This window comes from Papaver somniferum, chromosome 8 (genome assembly GCF_003573695.1).
Source record: "Papaver somniferum cultivar HN1 chromosome 8, ASM357369v1, whole genome shotgun sequence".
Lineage (NCBI taxonomy): Eukaryota > Viridiplantae > Streptophyta > Magnoliopsida > Ranunculales > Papaveraceae > Papaver > Papaver somniferum.
In genome coordinates this window covers 9,279,577-9,292,942 of record NC_039365.1, presented here as the reverse complement: position 1 = coordinate 9,292,942, position 13,366 = coordinate 9,279,577, and the positions used below count along the sequence as shown (strand labels likewise).

The 13,366-nt window shown below is 35.0% G+C and overlaps 1 protein-coding gene across 1 annotated transcript; it reads right to left on the bottom strand.

Annotated features, from left to right (window-relative positions):
* Positions 1 to 3,953: 3,953 nt before the first annotated feature.
* On the bottom strand, positions 3,954 to 6,864 carry LOC113301956 (short-chain dehydrogenase TIC 32, chloroplastic-like). The gene is made up of 8 exons (XM_026550787.1): positions 6,643 to 6,864; positions 6,144 to 6,375; positions 5,913 to 5,992; positions 5,473 to 5,626; positions 5,226 to 5,304; positions 4,534 to 4,618; positions 4,398 to 4,444; positions 3,954 to 4,277 (listed from the first exon to the last, which is right to left on the bottom strand). The coding sequence occupies exons 1-8, from the start codon at positions 6,746 to 6,748 to the stop codon at positions 4,116 to 4,118; spliced, it is 945 nt and encodes a 314-aa protein (XP_026406572.1). The 5' UTR covers positions 6,749 to 6,864; the 3' UTR covers positions 3,954 to 4,115.
* Positions 6,865 to 13,366: the final 6,502 nt, after the last annotated feature.

The following is a 13,366-nucleotide window of genomic DNA, read 5'->3' as shown; positions in this document are numbered from 1 at the left end:
AAAAAAAATGGTTATTGTTATGTGTAGTCAACTGCTGGTTCCCTTGTATTTGCCAGTTTGTTGATCTAGATTTAAGTTATTGACCACTGGTTCCCTTGTATATGCCAGTGTGTTAATATTAGTCAGACCGGTATCTCAGTCATTTAGGTTAGGTTCACCTTGGCAGAGGCCTTCAGACAGATATGGGAAACACCGTTCACTTTTCAACCATCTACATTTTTCTTTTTCCATCTGCTTAATCTTTTCATGTGATTAGTCTGACTCTGAGTATGATGTCCATCGTGAAACTATCTTAGTAGAGCTCTGTCACTTATATGAATTTTAGTATGCTTGAGTGCAAACTCGTGTACAACAATTGGAATTTGGCATCAGGGTTCTTCCTCTTAGAGTCAATAATTGTATGCCAACCAAGGAGGTTCTTTAGTGCTTTCCAAGGTTCTGCGTAGATAGTTAGGGTCTGGAGTATTGGTTTTTGTGGGTACACCTCTGATAAACCCACCCGAGATTAACTCGGTCACTTTTCAAGAATAATTTTTGCTCGAGGACTAGCAAATAATAAGTTTGGGGGTATTTGATAGACACATTTTTGTGTCTAATATGTCTCAATTGTATGCATTGTTAGTGCTCGATTTTATATTTATTGTGTGATTTTATGTCTTTGTAGGTATTTTTAGAGAAATAAGCCCTTGCGGCGAAATGGACTCAAAAAGCAGTGTTTTACACCCCCGGAGAAATGTACCGGAGGCACCCAGAAATTCACCGGAAACGTCCCAGAAATATCCCGGAGGAACCCAGAAAAATTACTATTTCAGCCCCAAATTGCTAAAGGGACACCAGAACTGGATTAGAGGGAGATCAGTTTTCCTCCCAAAATTTGAATGAAAAATTTGGCGGGAAAGAAGTGTTTCACGTCTGACAGTTAAGAATCGAGATTTTGGGCTATCCATGAAGAGATTAAAGCTATGATTTCTCTTGGGCTTGTTTCTTCGCCCTCATCAGGCGAGGAAAGGGTCTTGGAATGGATCCAAATTGTCTGGAAAAGACGATCAAGAGCTAAACAGGGTATACGTGAATATTCTGGGAGATATTCTCGAGAATTTGTTCACAACAGGGACCGGGAATATCTCTGGTGATTGGTTCGGATATATGGAAGTTATTTGAGAATATACTCACTGCGACGTTGGATTCTATGTTTAGAATATATACAAGGAAATCTCGGTGATTCCTGTGAGAGTAAAGAGAAAATATTCTTGCATTCAACCGAGAGGATTCAGAGTTATGACGAGATATTTTCATCCCCTGTTGGCTATATAAAGAGGTTACGAGACTCAGAGAAGACGGTCGAGAGTTTGGGGAGGTTTGGAGGCGAGCAGAGAGGCGCAGGAGGAGTTGCAGAGAAGTTACCTGCTGCTGCTGCTGCTGCCATTAACACGCCTGAAGAACACAAAGAACGGACTCTCAGAAGCAGTCGTTTATCAACAGCAACATCGACTGTTGTTTGTGGGTCGTAGCTCTTCAACGACAACAGCACCTCAGCTCTGTCGTTGATTCTGGACGCCTTCTGTGGCTCGCATAGTTCTGTTTTACATCAATTTCTTGTATTTCTCTTCATTGTAAAACACTTTTGAGCATCAATGAAATATTTTGAGAGCATTTTTACTATGATGAGCTAAAACCCAACACTGGGACGACGGAGGAGGCCGTGTTTCATCCATGTGGTAATTTAAATTAATTCTTTATTTACTTTTTGCACCAATTTTAATTGAAATAAGATTTTAAATTAATTACTTGTGATTTCATTTGATGGAGTATGCTTAGTCCTAGGGATTTTTGATATGCCATGCTTAAGAAATACAAGTAATATTTTATAAAATCTATCTTGGCAATAAACTAGAGTTAATATTTGTTTTGTTTTGAACTATAATCGCTTAGAATTAAATTCTGAACCACTTGAAAATGAAAAATGGCCGAATCTTTAGTCCCAGCAAATCTCTACCAATTTGTCAATATTTGTATATATATTTTTAAATCTAAAAATCCATTACCTTCACAACTCCGAGAGTTTGAACCTTTATTACTACAACCACCACGAAATCTTTAATCAGGTCTTCATAAATATTCATTTCCCTATCAAAACTACAACATATCACTTCTTTGAAAAGTGGAATCCCAAGCCTGTATTGAAGCACAACACAAGATTATCGTAGGCCAATTTTCTGATTAATCCCTTCAATAGGAACGACCAACAAATAGTCTTGTGCGTGTTTGGTTTTATTGCATTGCCAAAGCACACTATCCTGCAAAGACATGTTGAACCTAGTAGGTAATTCCTTCTTCACTGCATCAAAGTATTTAATTGCCAGAGAACTTATAGAGTGGGAGGCAATATCATCAATGCAAAGAGGAGAAGAATCCGGACCACATACCTGCTTGAAAGAGCTTGGTGAATGCTAGATGCTTGGGCTCAAACCCACCAAGCCTGACGCAAAATATCATTCTACTGGACACAGGGATGCATAAAAAAATCTAATCTTCTATTTTAGAAATAATTTTTTTGTAAAACTATATTTCTATATTATTTGTTTCTGAAAAACGGATGACGATTGTTAGAACATAAAAAACTGTATAAAAACTTACGCTAAATTGTTAATTAAAAGAAAAAAACGTAAAAATTAATTTTAGAAAAATGATTTCACATGTGCGAAAACGGTTATAACGGGTTTAAATGACGTCATTTTTGTTCCTATTAATCAGTATTATTTAAACACATGTATGAGTGATCCTCACGAACACGCTACATAGGCATGACTGTTTTAACAAGTGTTTTCTCGGAAAAACAGTCGTTTTTCAAACCTTAGTTGTAGCTGGTCTAAATAATACGATTTTCTTCTATTTATCGGTGATATATAGACACGTTTAGTACATCCTAATAGTTAGTAAATAAAAACCAATACCGAGAATTAAATTATTCATCTGAAAATTAGTTCAGAAAATCCTTCCAACTTATTCAAGGCTTGGGCACATAATATTGACATAAATACGGAATGCCCGATGTGTAACTCACATGAGCAAGAAACGGAACAACATCTTATTTGATTTTGCCCATTTTCTAGAGCTATTTAGTTTGGTTTCTCTCTAAATTCTATAAAAATCTAGGGTTCAAGGGTGGATCACGGAGCCGGAATTCGTGCAAATATCGCATAAAATTGCAACCATCGCTTGGTTCATTTGGAAACATAGTGTTCGGTAGAGTTTGAGAAACAAAATTCAAATCCGAACAACTTTAAAGAACAAATCAAGAAGTTCATGCAACATAATCCTCAAAAAATGGTCCAAAAGATAATGTCGGCACAGAGAGGAAATATACCCTAGCCAAAATAGTCGGATTGAAAATCGTATTGGATAATATTTAATGATGCTGCTTTTAGGAAAGAAGACTCTTCCATGGGCTAAGCTTTTATCCTTTATTCCGTGGATAATGAGACTTTCACGCACATCTTAGCGGGATCAGATAGGGCTTCTTCGGTTTTTCATGCAGAATCAAAAACTTTGCTAAAGGCTTCTAAATGCTTAAATGGAAACATATTGTCAAGCATGTTCATTCTAACAAAATGCAAAACATTGACGGAGACAATTAACGGGACAAGTAGAGATTGTTGTTGGAGTGCCGAAAATATCATACAAGAATCCATTGCAATATTGGAGAAACCACCACAGGCTCAGGTTAAGTATATTAATAAAAAGCATAACCCAGGAGCGGATTACATAGCTAGAGAAGCTCGAATAAAGAATCTTTAACATATGTCTTTCCAGCTTCAGCTAAGACTTTTAAAATCAAGTGTTATTTCCAATATCTTTGATAAAAATAAGCTTGTAAATCTTTTGTATTACACTCTTTAATTAATATATTATTACCTTTCCAAAAAAAAAAAAAAAACTTTACGAAAATACCGTATATGAAAAGATTATTGGGTTTAAGATAGATCCAATTAAACATGCTAATTTCTTGATGGTATGTTACATCAGTAAACTTATTCTTGTTGTTCTTGTATTAAAAAGATGGATGATTACCCGAGTAAAAACACAGCATAACAAGTTTGGAGAGGAAGATTCATTTACGAATGAATCAAATTGATGGTGAAATCCCACAGTTTCTTGGCTAAGTTTGTATCTTGTGCCTGTGAGATTGGTGCCGAAATGTTGTTGTCCATAAAATACTCTCCACTTACACCTTTGACATTCGGGTGCAATGCGACATAACATGTTGTTGATCCCCCCTGAAACCATGAGAAGAATAAATCATGAATGATAACTAGTTAGCTAATGGCCCAATGCTATAACGGGTTTAGCTTATTAAAAGTAAAAGAACGACTGCTGCACTTTAAATGTAAGATTACCTGCTGAACATTTTTGACCGCAGGTTTCCCAAGAGTAAAGGAAAGGCCTGTGGAAAAAGCAAACCAAAACCAGATATTGTAGCATAATCATAATACAGATTGAACATCAAACTTATAATTTTATCCAGTGATTTACCGCCTATAATGTTGTGATGCCTTAAGATATTGGTCATAATAATTCCTGGATGAAGTGAATTAGCCGTTATTTGAACTCCACCTTCCTGTGTTCGGACAAAGATACTTTTTGTTTTTAGAAATAAGGGAATTGAACTCGTGAGTCGGTGAGTGCAAGCTACACGGTTCAAATCATCATACAGAAATATTCAGCAGAATCAACAGTGATACCAGCCTAAAAGACGGCTTATCCAAGTGGATCATGGATGAAATAATCCCCGTTCCCAGTACAGGGAATTATTAGAGAAAATTTTCTTGCAAAAGAAAGTATATATAACAAGCTGTCCCCATGGATGAGGACCTTCGTAACACTCCATCCGTGGATGGGCAGAGTGCTCACTAGTCGATCACTGTGCATCTCTACAATGCTCTTTCATGAATAAAAAATGGTAACTTTTTTTCCTGGACACTACGAACTTAATTCTTTTCTTCTAACAACTAGAGAAAATGTTTTTATTTTCCTTTCTTTTTTGCCTGCAACGCTACGAACTTAATTCTTTTCTCCTAACAACTATAAAATGTGAATTTATTAATATTTTTTCTATCTAAGACAAATAAATTTAGCATGATGATGTAACTGAAAAGGTTTCCCCAAATGTGTGGAGCACCTAATTTTTGTTAATATGTTCGTTAATCGAAGAGAAAAGATGGCACCTTGAAACGTCTTGTTAGCTCATTGGCATGCAATATATTTGCAAGTTTTGACTGCCCATATGCCCAGAGTTGGTTGTACCTGTAAATTGGAGAGAGAGCAAAGATAGAAAAAGTTAGATAGATCAATACATATAATATACTTGTATAGTTAGAAGATTTTTTTGAATATGAAATATCTTAAACCAAAAATCAAGTGACAACAATAACTGCATCAAGAGTAACAAAGTATGTATCACTAGGAAATTACTCTGATCGATCATTGATTTTGTCAAAACGAATCCCTTCTTTGTATGCTAAGCGGTGAACTTCTGATGATATATTAACAATTCTTCCCTCTATGCTACTTTTGCTCGCAGTACTTTTCATGGTCTCAGACAAAAGATCTGTCAAAAGAAAATGACCTGAAAGAGGTAGAAAGGGAGAAACAATCAACTTTCCATAATTTCAAACACATTTAAGTATCTTAAGTTCAAACTAAAATAAAAATGTTCATAGAGGACTTCTTGGCCATTGATAGCTAAAATTTCGTTTCGGATCTTTCCAAAGCTAACCATATCTATGAATAGTTATCTTCTTGGCCATTCACTCATTTTTTATCCTCTGTCTAAATAGTCATAAATTTTGGAATTTAGGAAACAAAACTAGAAGATAGTTTCATAGGTATATAGAAAGAATCATGTTGCAAACCTAGATGGTTTGTTGCAAACTGCATCTCTAAATTATCATGGGAAAGCATGAAGGGACATGCCATGACTCCTGCATTGTTACTGGCACAAAGAAATTGAAAATCAGTTTCGTGCAATCCAGATGGTTAATGGATACAACCAACTCAAACAAAATAATAATCCATCCAAGTTATGAATAAACTTTTGACATCTAGATGATACATAAATTGCTCAAATTCTTCCCTTGACTTACATAAGAATGTTTAGGGGGAGATCTAGCGACTTGAACTCAGAAGAAAATTTTCTCACCGATGCCATGGAACTGAGATCTAGCTCCATAGCATCAACTTTAGCTGAAGAGTTTGCTTTTAGTATTGTTTCCTTAACATCTTTACCAGCAGCCATATTCCTAACTCCCATGACTACATGAACTCCACGCATAGCAAGAACACGTGCAGTTTCAGAACCAATACCACTTGAAGCACCTGTAGAAGTACAAATGCATCAAATCCTATATCAACCAATACCCATTCAAAATGATTTTTCTTCAGGTATGAATCAGGAAAACTTAAACAAGATCTCTTCTAAACAAGCCAAATACTTGTTTCTGTCATGCATGTAATCAAATACCATTATCATAACTAACATATTTATCAGTTTAGTATCTTTAAGCAAAATCAAAATGAGCCCAGTAAAGAGAACACTGAAAAAAGATAACGCAAATGAGGAATTTAGTTACTTTAATTACTTACCAGTAACGATGGCAGTGAGACCAGTTCCATCAATATCATGAGTTACATCTTCAGCTGTGTTTGAGAATGAGAAACCAGATGGACCTTTTCTCTTAAACAACCACATCTTTAGTGTATTCTAAATTTGTGAAAAACAATCAATCAATATTCAATCTAGACAAAATGATTGTGAACTTAATTGCCTAAACGCTCACACTGTTGACTCATGGATGTCCCTTATCTAGTATGATATAAAGTGTTAACAATATTTTACTGTTTATTGATTGAGATTTGAGGCCTACGTAAAATAATTGCAGCCTCATTACGAAAATACTAAGTCAAATAAAAATTCCATATATACATATTTTAATTTTTATTAATGATTAATTTACCCAGTATAATTAGAGAATTAATCTTGTTATGTTTAAGGGGAATTAGGAGAAGACCAATAAGTATGAGAAACGGCAAGAGGGTTTCTATTGATAGCAACAACAACCATATTACATATCATAGTATGCTTTATATATAAGTAGGAAGAGAATCCTAGATACTATATTGGGCCGCACATCCATGGGCTACATGCCCTACAACACTCCCCCTTGTGCGGTTCAATAACAAAACCCTATGGGAAAAAGTAACCTCGGTGAAGGAAAATATTTCAAAATACCATTAGATGCCCCCCCTGATGACAGATAATTTTCATTAGTCTAATGCAGTCAAAAGGAGTTTATCACTCTTTACTTTGGTGACATAAATGTTTATAAGACCATGTTGTTGATTCAGCAAGTTATGTTGCTTAACAGAATATCGCGTTTCATTTCTTTGATCCAGATATTTTTAGTAACATCAACAGCGATCTTTATATCTTCAACGTTCAGCATACTTGATATTATTAGTGTTGTCTCACTAAAAACCTTGTCGAGTAACAAAACCCTTTGGGAAAACTATTCTCGATCGAAGGGAAAAAGAGTACAACACAGCTTCAATTTCGAAGTAAAATATGTCGACATCATATCCTTGGATCCTCCCCCTGATGTCGGCATCAATTTCGAAGTAAAATTTAATCGAGTACATTATTATACTAAGTACAACAATGCGTCTACTGTACTTAGATATGGGAATTTCATCTCCCAACACATATTCGTCATATTCCTTTTGACGAAATGGTTACTTACTTACATTTGAACCTCGACTAATCATGGGAGTTCTATCAGGATGCATGTCTTTGTTAAATTTCCTGACAACTTTAGACATATGCAAACTAGTGGAATAATATACCACAATCTCAGTATTAGATCGAGATTTCCCTAGATTTTTCATCACAAATTCAGATTTTAAATAGCTTTTAAGGTCTCTTATCACATCAAGAGTACACATCATATCTGTACCATCAAGATAAATAGCTCCAATTCCATATCAAGAACTTTCTTATGAATATGCAAGGAAAAATAACTTACTTGTCTATCCTCTTCAAATCAAATAGCTACTTAGACGGGTGTACCACATCCGGGTGATTGCTTGAATCTATAAGTGAGTGTTCTATCTAACTGTAAACGCACTCCGTGGTTTAGAGTCATTTTATTTGGGAAACAAAAGTCTATCAAGTACTTTTACAAAAATATCTTCTATCTATTGATTCTTTCAGAGATACGTAACAACCACATACATATGCTGCATTTCAAGTACTTTTGAAATTACCAAGCTAACTAGGTAGCGGAACTCTATAACATTCATTACAAGAGAACAATTACAGGGCTTTGTGAGAAACCTCGCGCCACAAGGCGAGTCTTTGTACTTTAAGACTAATTTCTTATCATTATGCTTTATGACAAATTTATTATGTATGTCCAATAGGCTTTACACTTGGTTGGTTAGCACTACCATACCAAATACCCGTATATTTGCCAAAGAACTAAGTTCTACCTGGATTGTGTAGGCCAAATATGCTATTTATTTGGAATTAATCAAAATAAAGCATGGTTCGATCTAATTGTGCTCTACTTCTGGAGAAACTATTTATGGATTATATCATCACTGTACACGCATGATCCTTCCATTGACCCATGTGCATTCTCATAATCCGTCAGGATTTCATTGTTCTCTAGAATCATTTCAAACTTCGGAGCGTCCTCAAGTATTGATTCATGGACATAGTCAGAGACAATCAAATGAGGTAATTTCATTAATGATACAAATTAGGTAGTGCCTTATTCATCTACTTCCTTTCTAGGTGAGCATTGATCGAACCTGGCGGTCTCTCCATCTTCCTTTAATGAGCCTAAGCCCTATCCCCTTAGATGCATTACTAACTATCTCCTTGGATAAACCTTTCGTCAAAGGGTCCGCGATATTCTCCTTGGACTTAACCCAATCAATGGAAATAACGCCTTTTGAGATTAGTTGTTTTAGGGTATCGTGTCTTCTCTTTATATGTATAGACTTCCCATTATAGTAGTTTTTTTTAGATTTAACTATGGCAGCTTGATTATCACAATGTATAGATATAGCTGGCACAGGCCTATGCCAGAGAGGAATGTCTTCTAAAAAGCATCTTAGCCAAGCGGCTTACTCTCCTGCTTTATCTAACGCAATAAACTCAGATTCCATAGTGGATCGAGTTATGCAGGTCTGTTTGGAACTCTTCCAAGAAACATCCCCACATGCTAGAGTGAAAACATATCCACTCGTAGACTTAGACTCCTCTGAGTCTGATATCCAGTTTGCATCAAAAAATCCCTCAAGGACGGAAGGATACCTTTCATAATTCAAACAAAAGGTCAACGTGTATTTCAAATACCTCAACACTCTAAAAAGTGCATCCCAGTCTTCCTGCCCTGGATTACAAGTATACCTACTTAACCTACTCACAACATAAGCAATGTCTGGCCTAGTACAATTCATCAAATACATCAGACTTCCTATAACTCGTGAGTATTCAAGTTGTGATACTCCATTACCTCTGTTCTTTTTGAGTTTACAACAAGGATCATACGGTGTATAAGCAGGTTTACGATCAAAATGATTGAATTTTGTAAGCACAGATTCAACATAATGAAATTGACTAAGAATATAACCGTTAGAATTTCTTCTAATTTTCATCCCTAAGATTACATCTGCAGGGCCTAAGTATTTCATGTCAAAGTTCTCATTCACCATGTTCTTAGTGGAATTAGTTACATCCATGTTTGTACCAAGTATAAGCATATCATCAACATACAAGCATACAATCACACAGGCATCATTTACAAGCTTAGTATATACACACTTGTCAAATTCATTGATTCTAAAACCACTAGAAAACACTACATGATCAAATTTTTCATGTCATTGTTTAGGTGCTTGTTTCAATCCATACAAAGATTTTTTCAGTTTACAAACTTTGTTTTCACAACCTTTCACTACAAAGCCCTCAGGTTGTTCCATGTAAATTTCTTCATCTAACCATGTAGAAAAGCTGTCTTTACATCCATTTGATGTATTTCTAGGTTATGAACCGCGGCTATAGCAATTAACATCCTAATGGAAGTAATTCTCGTAACGGGTGAGTAAGTATCAAAGAAATATACACCTCCCTTTTGGGTCCTATCACTACAACAAAACACACGTTTAGTGGCAAAAAAGTTTGTCCGGAAATCCCCTTTTTTTGTCTCAAAATATTTTCTGAGATGGATTTTTTTTTGTCGCGAAGTTGTCTCAATTACCCCGTCTGGGAAAGTATTTTGCGACAAAATTATGAACGGTCACGAGAAAACTTAATTAACAACTAAAAATTTATTGTCAATAAAAGTCTCTTTCACCAACGAAATAAAATTGTCTGCGAAAGATATTTTAATGACCAAAAAATTGGCCACCGAAAAGCAATTTTTGGCGGGCAATTTTTTGGTCGCAAAAATGTAAATTCAAGGACAAACTAATTTGTCTTTAATGATTACTATTTAAGACCAATTAAATTGTCTCAAAATCGAAAGTTTTGTGTCAATTTAATTTGTCCTTAATGATAACTGTTTAAGACCAATAAAATTGTCTCAAAAAAGGAAGTTTAGTGTCAATTTAATTTGTCTTTAATGATAACTATTTAAGACCAAAAAAATTGTCTCAAAGGTGAAATTTTGTGTCAATTTAATTTGTCTTTAATAGTTATTATCAAAAAGCAAAAAAATTGTCTCTAATTAATTTAGTTAGAGACAATATAAATAGCCCCTGAATATCGAATTTTTGGAGACTAACTTGTTCGTCTCCAACAAAAAAAATTTAGTGACCAAATTTTTTGCCTTAAAAAGAATTTTCGGAGACAAATTCCTTCTCTCCAAAACTTTTTATTTTGTCTCTAAATTATTTATTAAAGACGATTCATTTTTTCTTTAAAACGAACTTTCAAATACATTTTTTTTGCCTCCAAAAGCAACATGTTTTGTCCCAAAATATTCCATAAATGACAACTCAAATTTGCCTCGAAATGCTTTATTCAAAAACAAATACTTTCCGTCAAAAAAATCGCCTCTAAATATTATAAAAAATGACAATTAATTTTTCCTTAGAAAATGAATTTCTCAGACAATTTTATTCTTCGTCCCTGAGTACTTTATTAAGGACTACTTGTTTTGCTTAGACGAGAATTTCAAAGACAAAATTATTCGTCTCTACAACCTAAAATAATTATTGAATTTAAGTTTTATTAAACCATATATTTAAATATGAGATTACCATTACTATGGCAAACAACCTAAAAACAAAACAAAAAGAAAAACAGCAAAAATTGAAATTCATCTAGAAATTAAATCTCTTGTGTATTATTCTGAACACTAAAAAATTAAAATACTATATTCATAACTTGAAACCCTTCATCCAGGTCCATTTGATTCAACATTTGAATCCATATCTCTTGTTGGATACCAAATCTGCTTGCATCTTCCGGATTCCAAATCTGCTTGCATCTTCCGGATTCTCTTCTTTTAAAAACTATGATATACCTCTGCACATTGCAGGAACATCTTAAAGCCAATTCCGGAGCTGGGACAAGTAATATAGCCCTATTGTATGATATGCACTAACAAATTGACCGATTATTAAATGTACAAAGAATGAATATTAAGTGCACTAAAAATCTGTCAGAGTCAATCACACCTCATACAAGTCTGATATGCATAGTCAATTGTTATCCAGAGCTGGGGCACAAGGATCAACATATCATCCTGAGACAACCAAGAAAACTTGCAAGGCTCACAAGAGAACAATTACCTGATGCTTCATCCATATCCTGGAACTCAAAGAGCACGGTTTAGGATATTAGTTGCTTCACGTTTTTATTTCTAAATCTCAATGCAGGGCTAAATCGATCATCAGAAGTATTAAAAGGTTTGGATAGCTAAATAGTACATATGATACTTACATTTTTTCGACTGAACTTAAGTTATTACACAACTTAGTTCCATAACTTGGGTTTCAGTCATCATTCTGGTCTCAGTTTCTTTTCTTGCAACTTTGGGTTCATTCTTCTCGGTTGTGAAGACCTAAGCTTGATGAGGTTGTACTGGCTTACTGTTTGGAGTAATTTTCCTTTGCATTGTAGGAATTCACTTGTGCAAAATCTATAAGTGCAACGCTTTTATAGATGAACTCACGTCCATCACCAGTGGATTTTTCCTTCGGAGGGGGTGAATGGTCCTTTCCTTCATCCACAACCGAGGTATTCCCGGTTACTAATGAAACTTTTCCATCTACTATCATGAAAACAATTGGATATTAGAATGAACCTAAAATAGAAAATAGAAAGGGAACTTGGATAACAATAGACAAATTTGGTACCAGCAATAGCTTTACCGTTAGCACTCATCCACAAATCCTCCATCATTAGCTTCCAGGCACTGTTTTTCCTTGTTTGCCTAATCGAGCGAGGAAAGAATTCTTGCAAGAGAAATAAAGTGGGTAAATTGACAAGGAACAAAGAACAGAAAGATGAAATAAAAAAGTGTGCTTTTGAAATTCAAATAATGATGCACATTTGACTGCACAATGATCACCAAACATTTACGAAATATGGAACAGTTATTGCTAAAGTACCTAGGTGAACGAGACTAGAGACCTTCCCACCCATCTGATAATAAAAAAAAAGCCTAACAGGTGCAGTGAACAATGAACATTGATATCAATAGGGACGTTAACAAACCGATGATGCCGATGTAGAGTTACATGCTTTAACAGGGACAACTGTCATACTAAAATACAAATAGCTCACCTAGTTGTGCTGAAGTTGACATAAGCTTTGAATGCCTTAGCCGCATCTCACACACAAAACTACATTAAAGGCTTCCATTAGATTGTTGCAACAGCTTAACGATAACACCAACTCTTCTCCAACTACATCCCCATTCCGATCTCGCAGCCACCTAACCAACTACAATCAGTTGAATTTTTGATCAAGTCTACAAAGAAAAGCATGTCTAAGGAAACCAGAAATGTACAACACCCAGCTCTCATGAAGCATAAATTTTAGAAATAATAACTATCTGGCACACATGAGTATATTTCAATATATTACCTGAAATCCACTACCAGATTTAGCTGGCTTTGAAGATGGTCGTGGAGCTTTCTCCTTCTTTGGTGCCTGAATTAAAAAAAAATATACACAAAATCAGTAAAACAAAACCAATAAAACAAACAAATTGAAAAGATGAACAAACGCAAATATACCAACCACCGAATTACAGTGATGAAGTCATGTACTCTTAAAACCTAACCCCGAGGA

Excerpts from the sequence above, each read along its gene's own strand:
- LOC113301956 (XM_026550787.1), bottom strand. The coding sequence starts at position 6,748 with ATGTGGTTGTTTAAGAGAAAAGGTCCATCTGGTTTCTCATTCTCAAAC. Across the intron at positions 5,305-5,472 it reads AAAATCAATGATCGATCAGA|GTACAACCAACTCTGGGCAT; the intron begins GTAATTTCCTAG and ends TCCAATTTACAG. Across the intron at positions 4,619-5,225 it reads AGCTAACAAGACGTTTCAAG|GAAGGTGGAGTTCAAATAAC; the intron begins GTGCCATCTTTT and ends GTCCGAACACAG.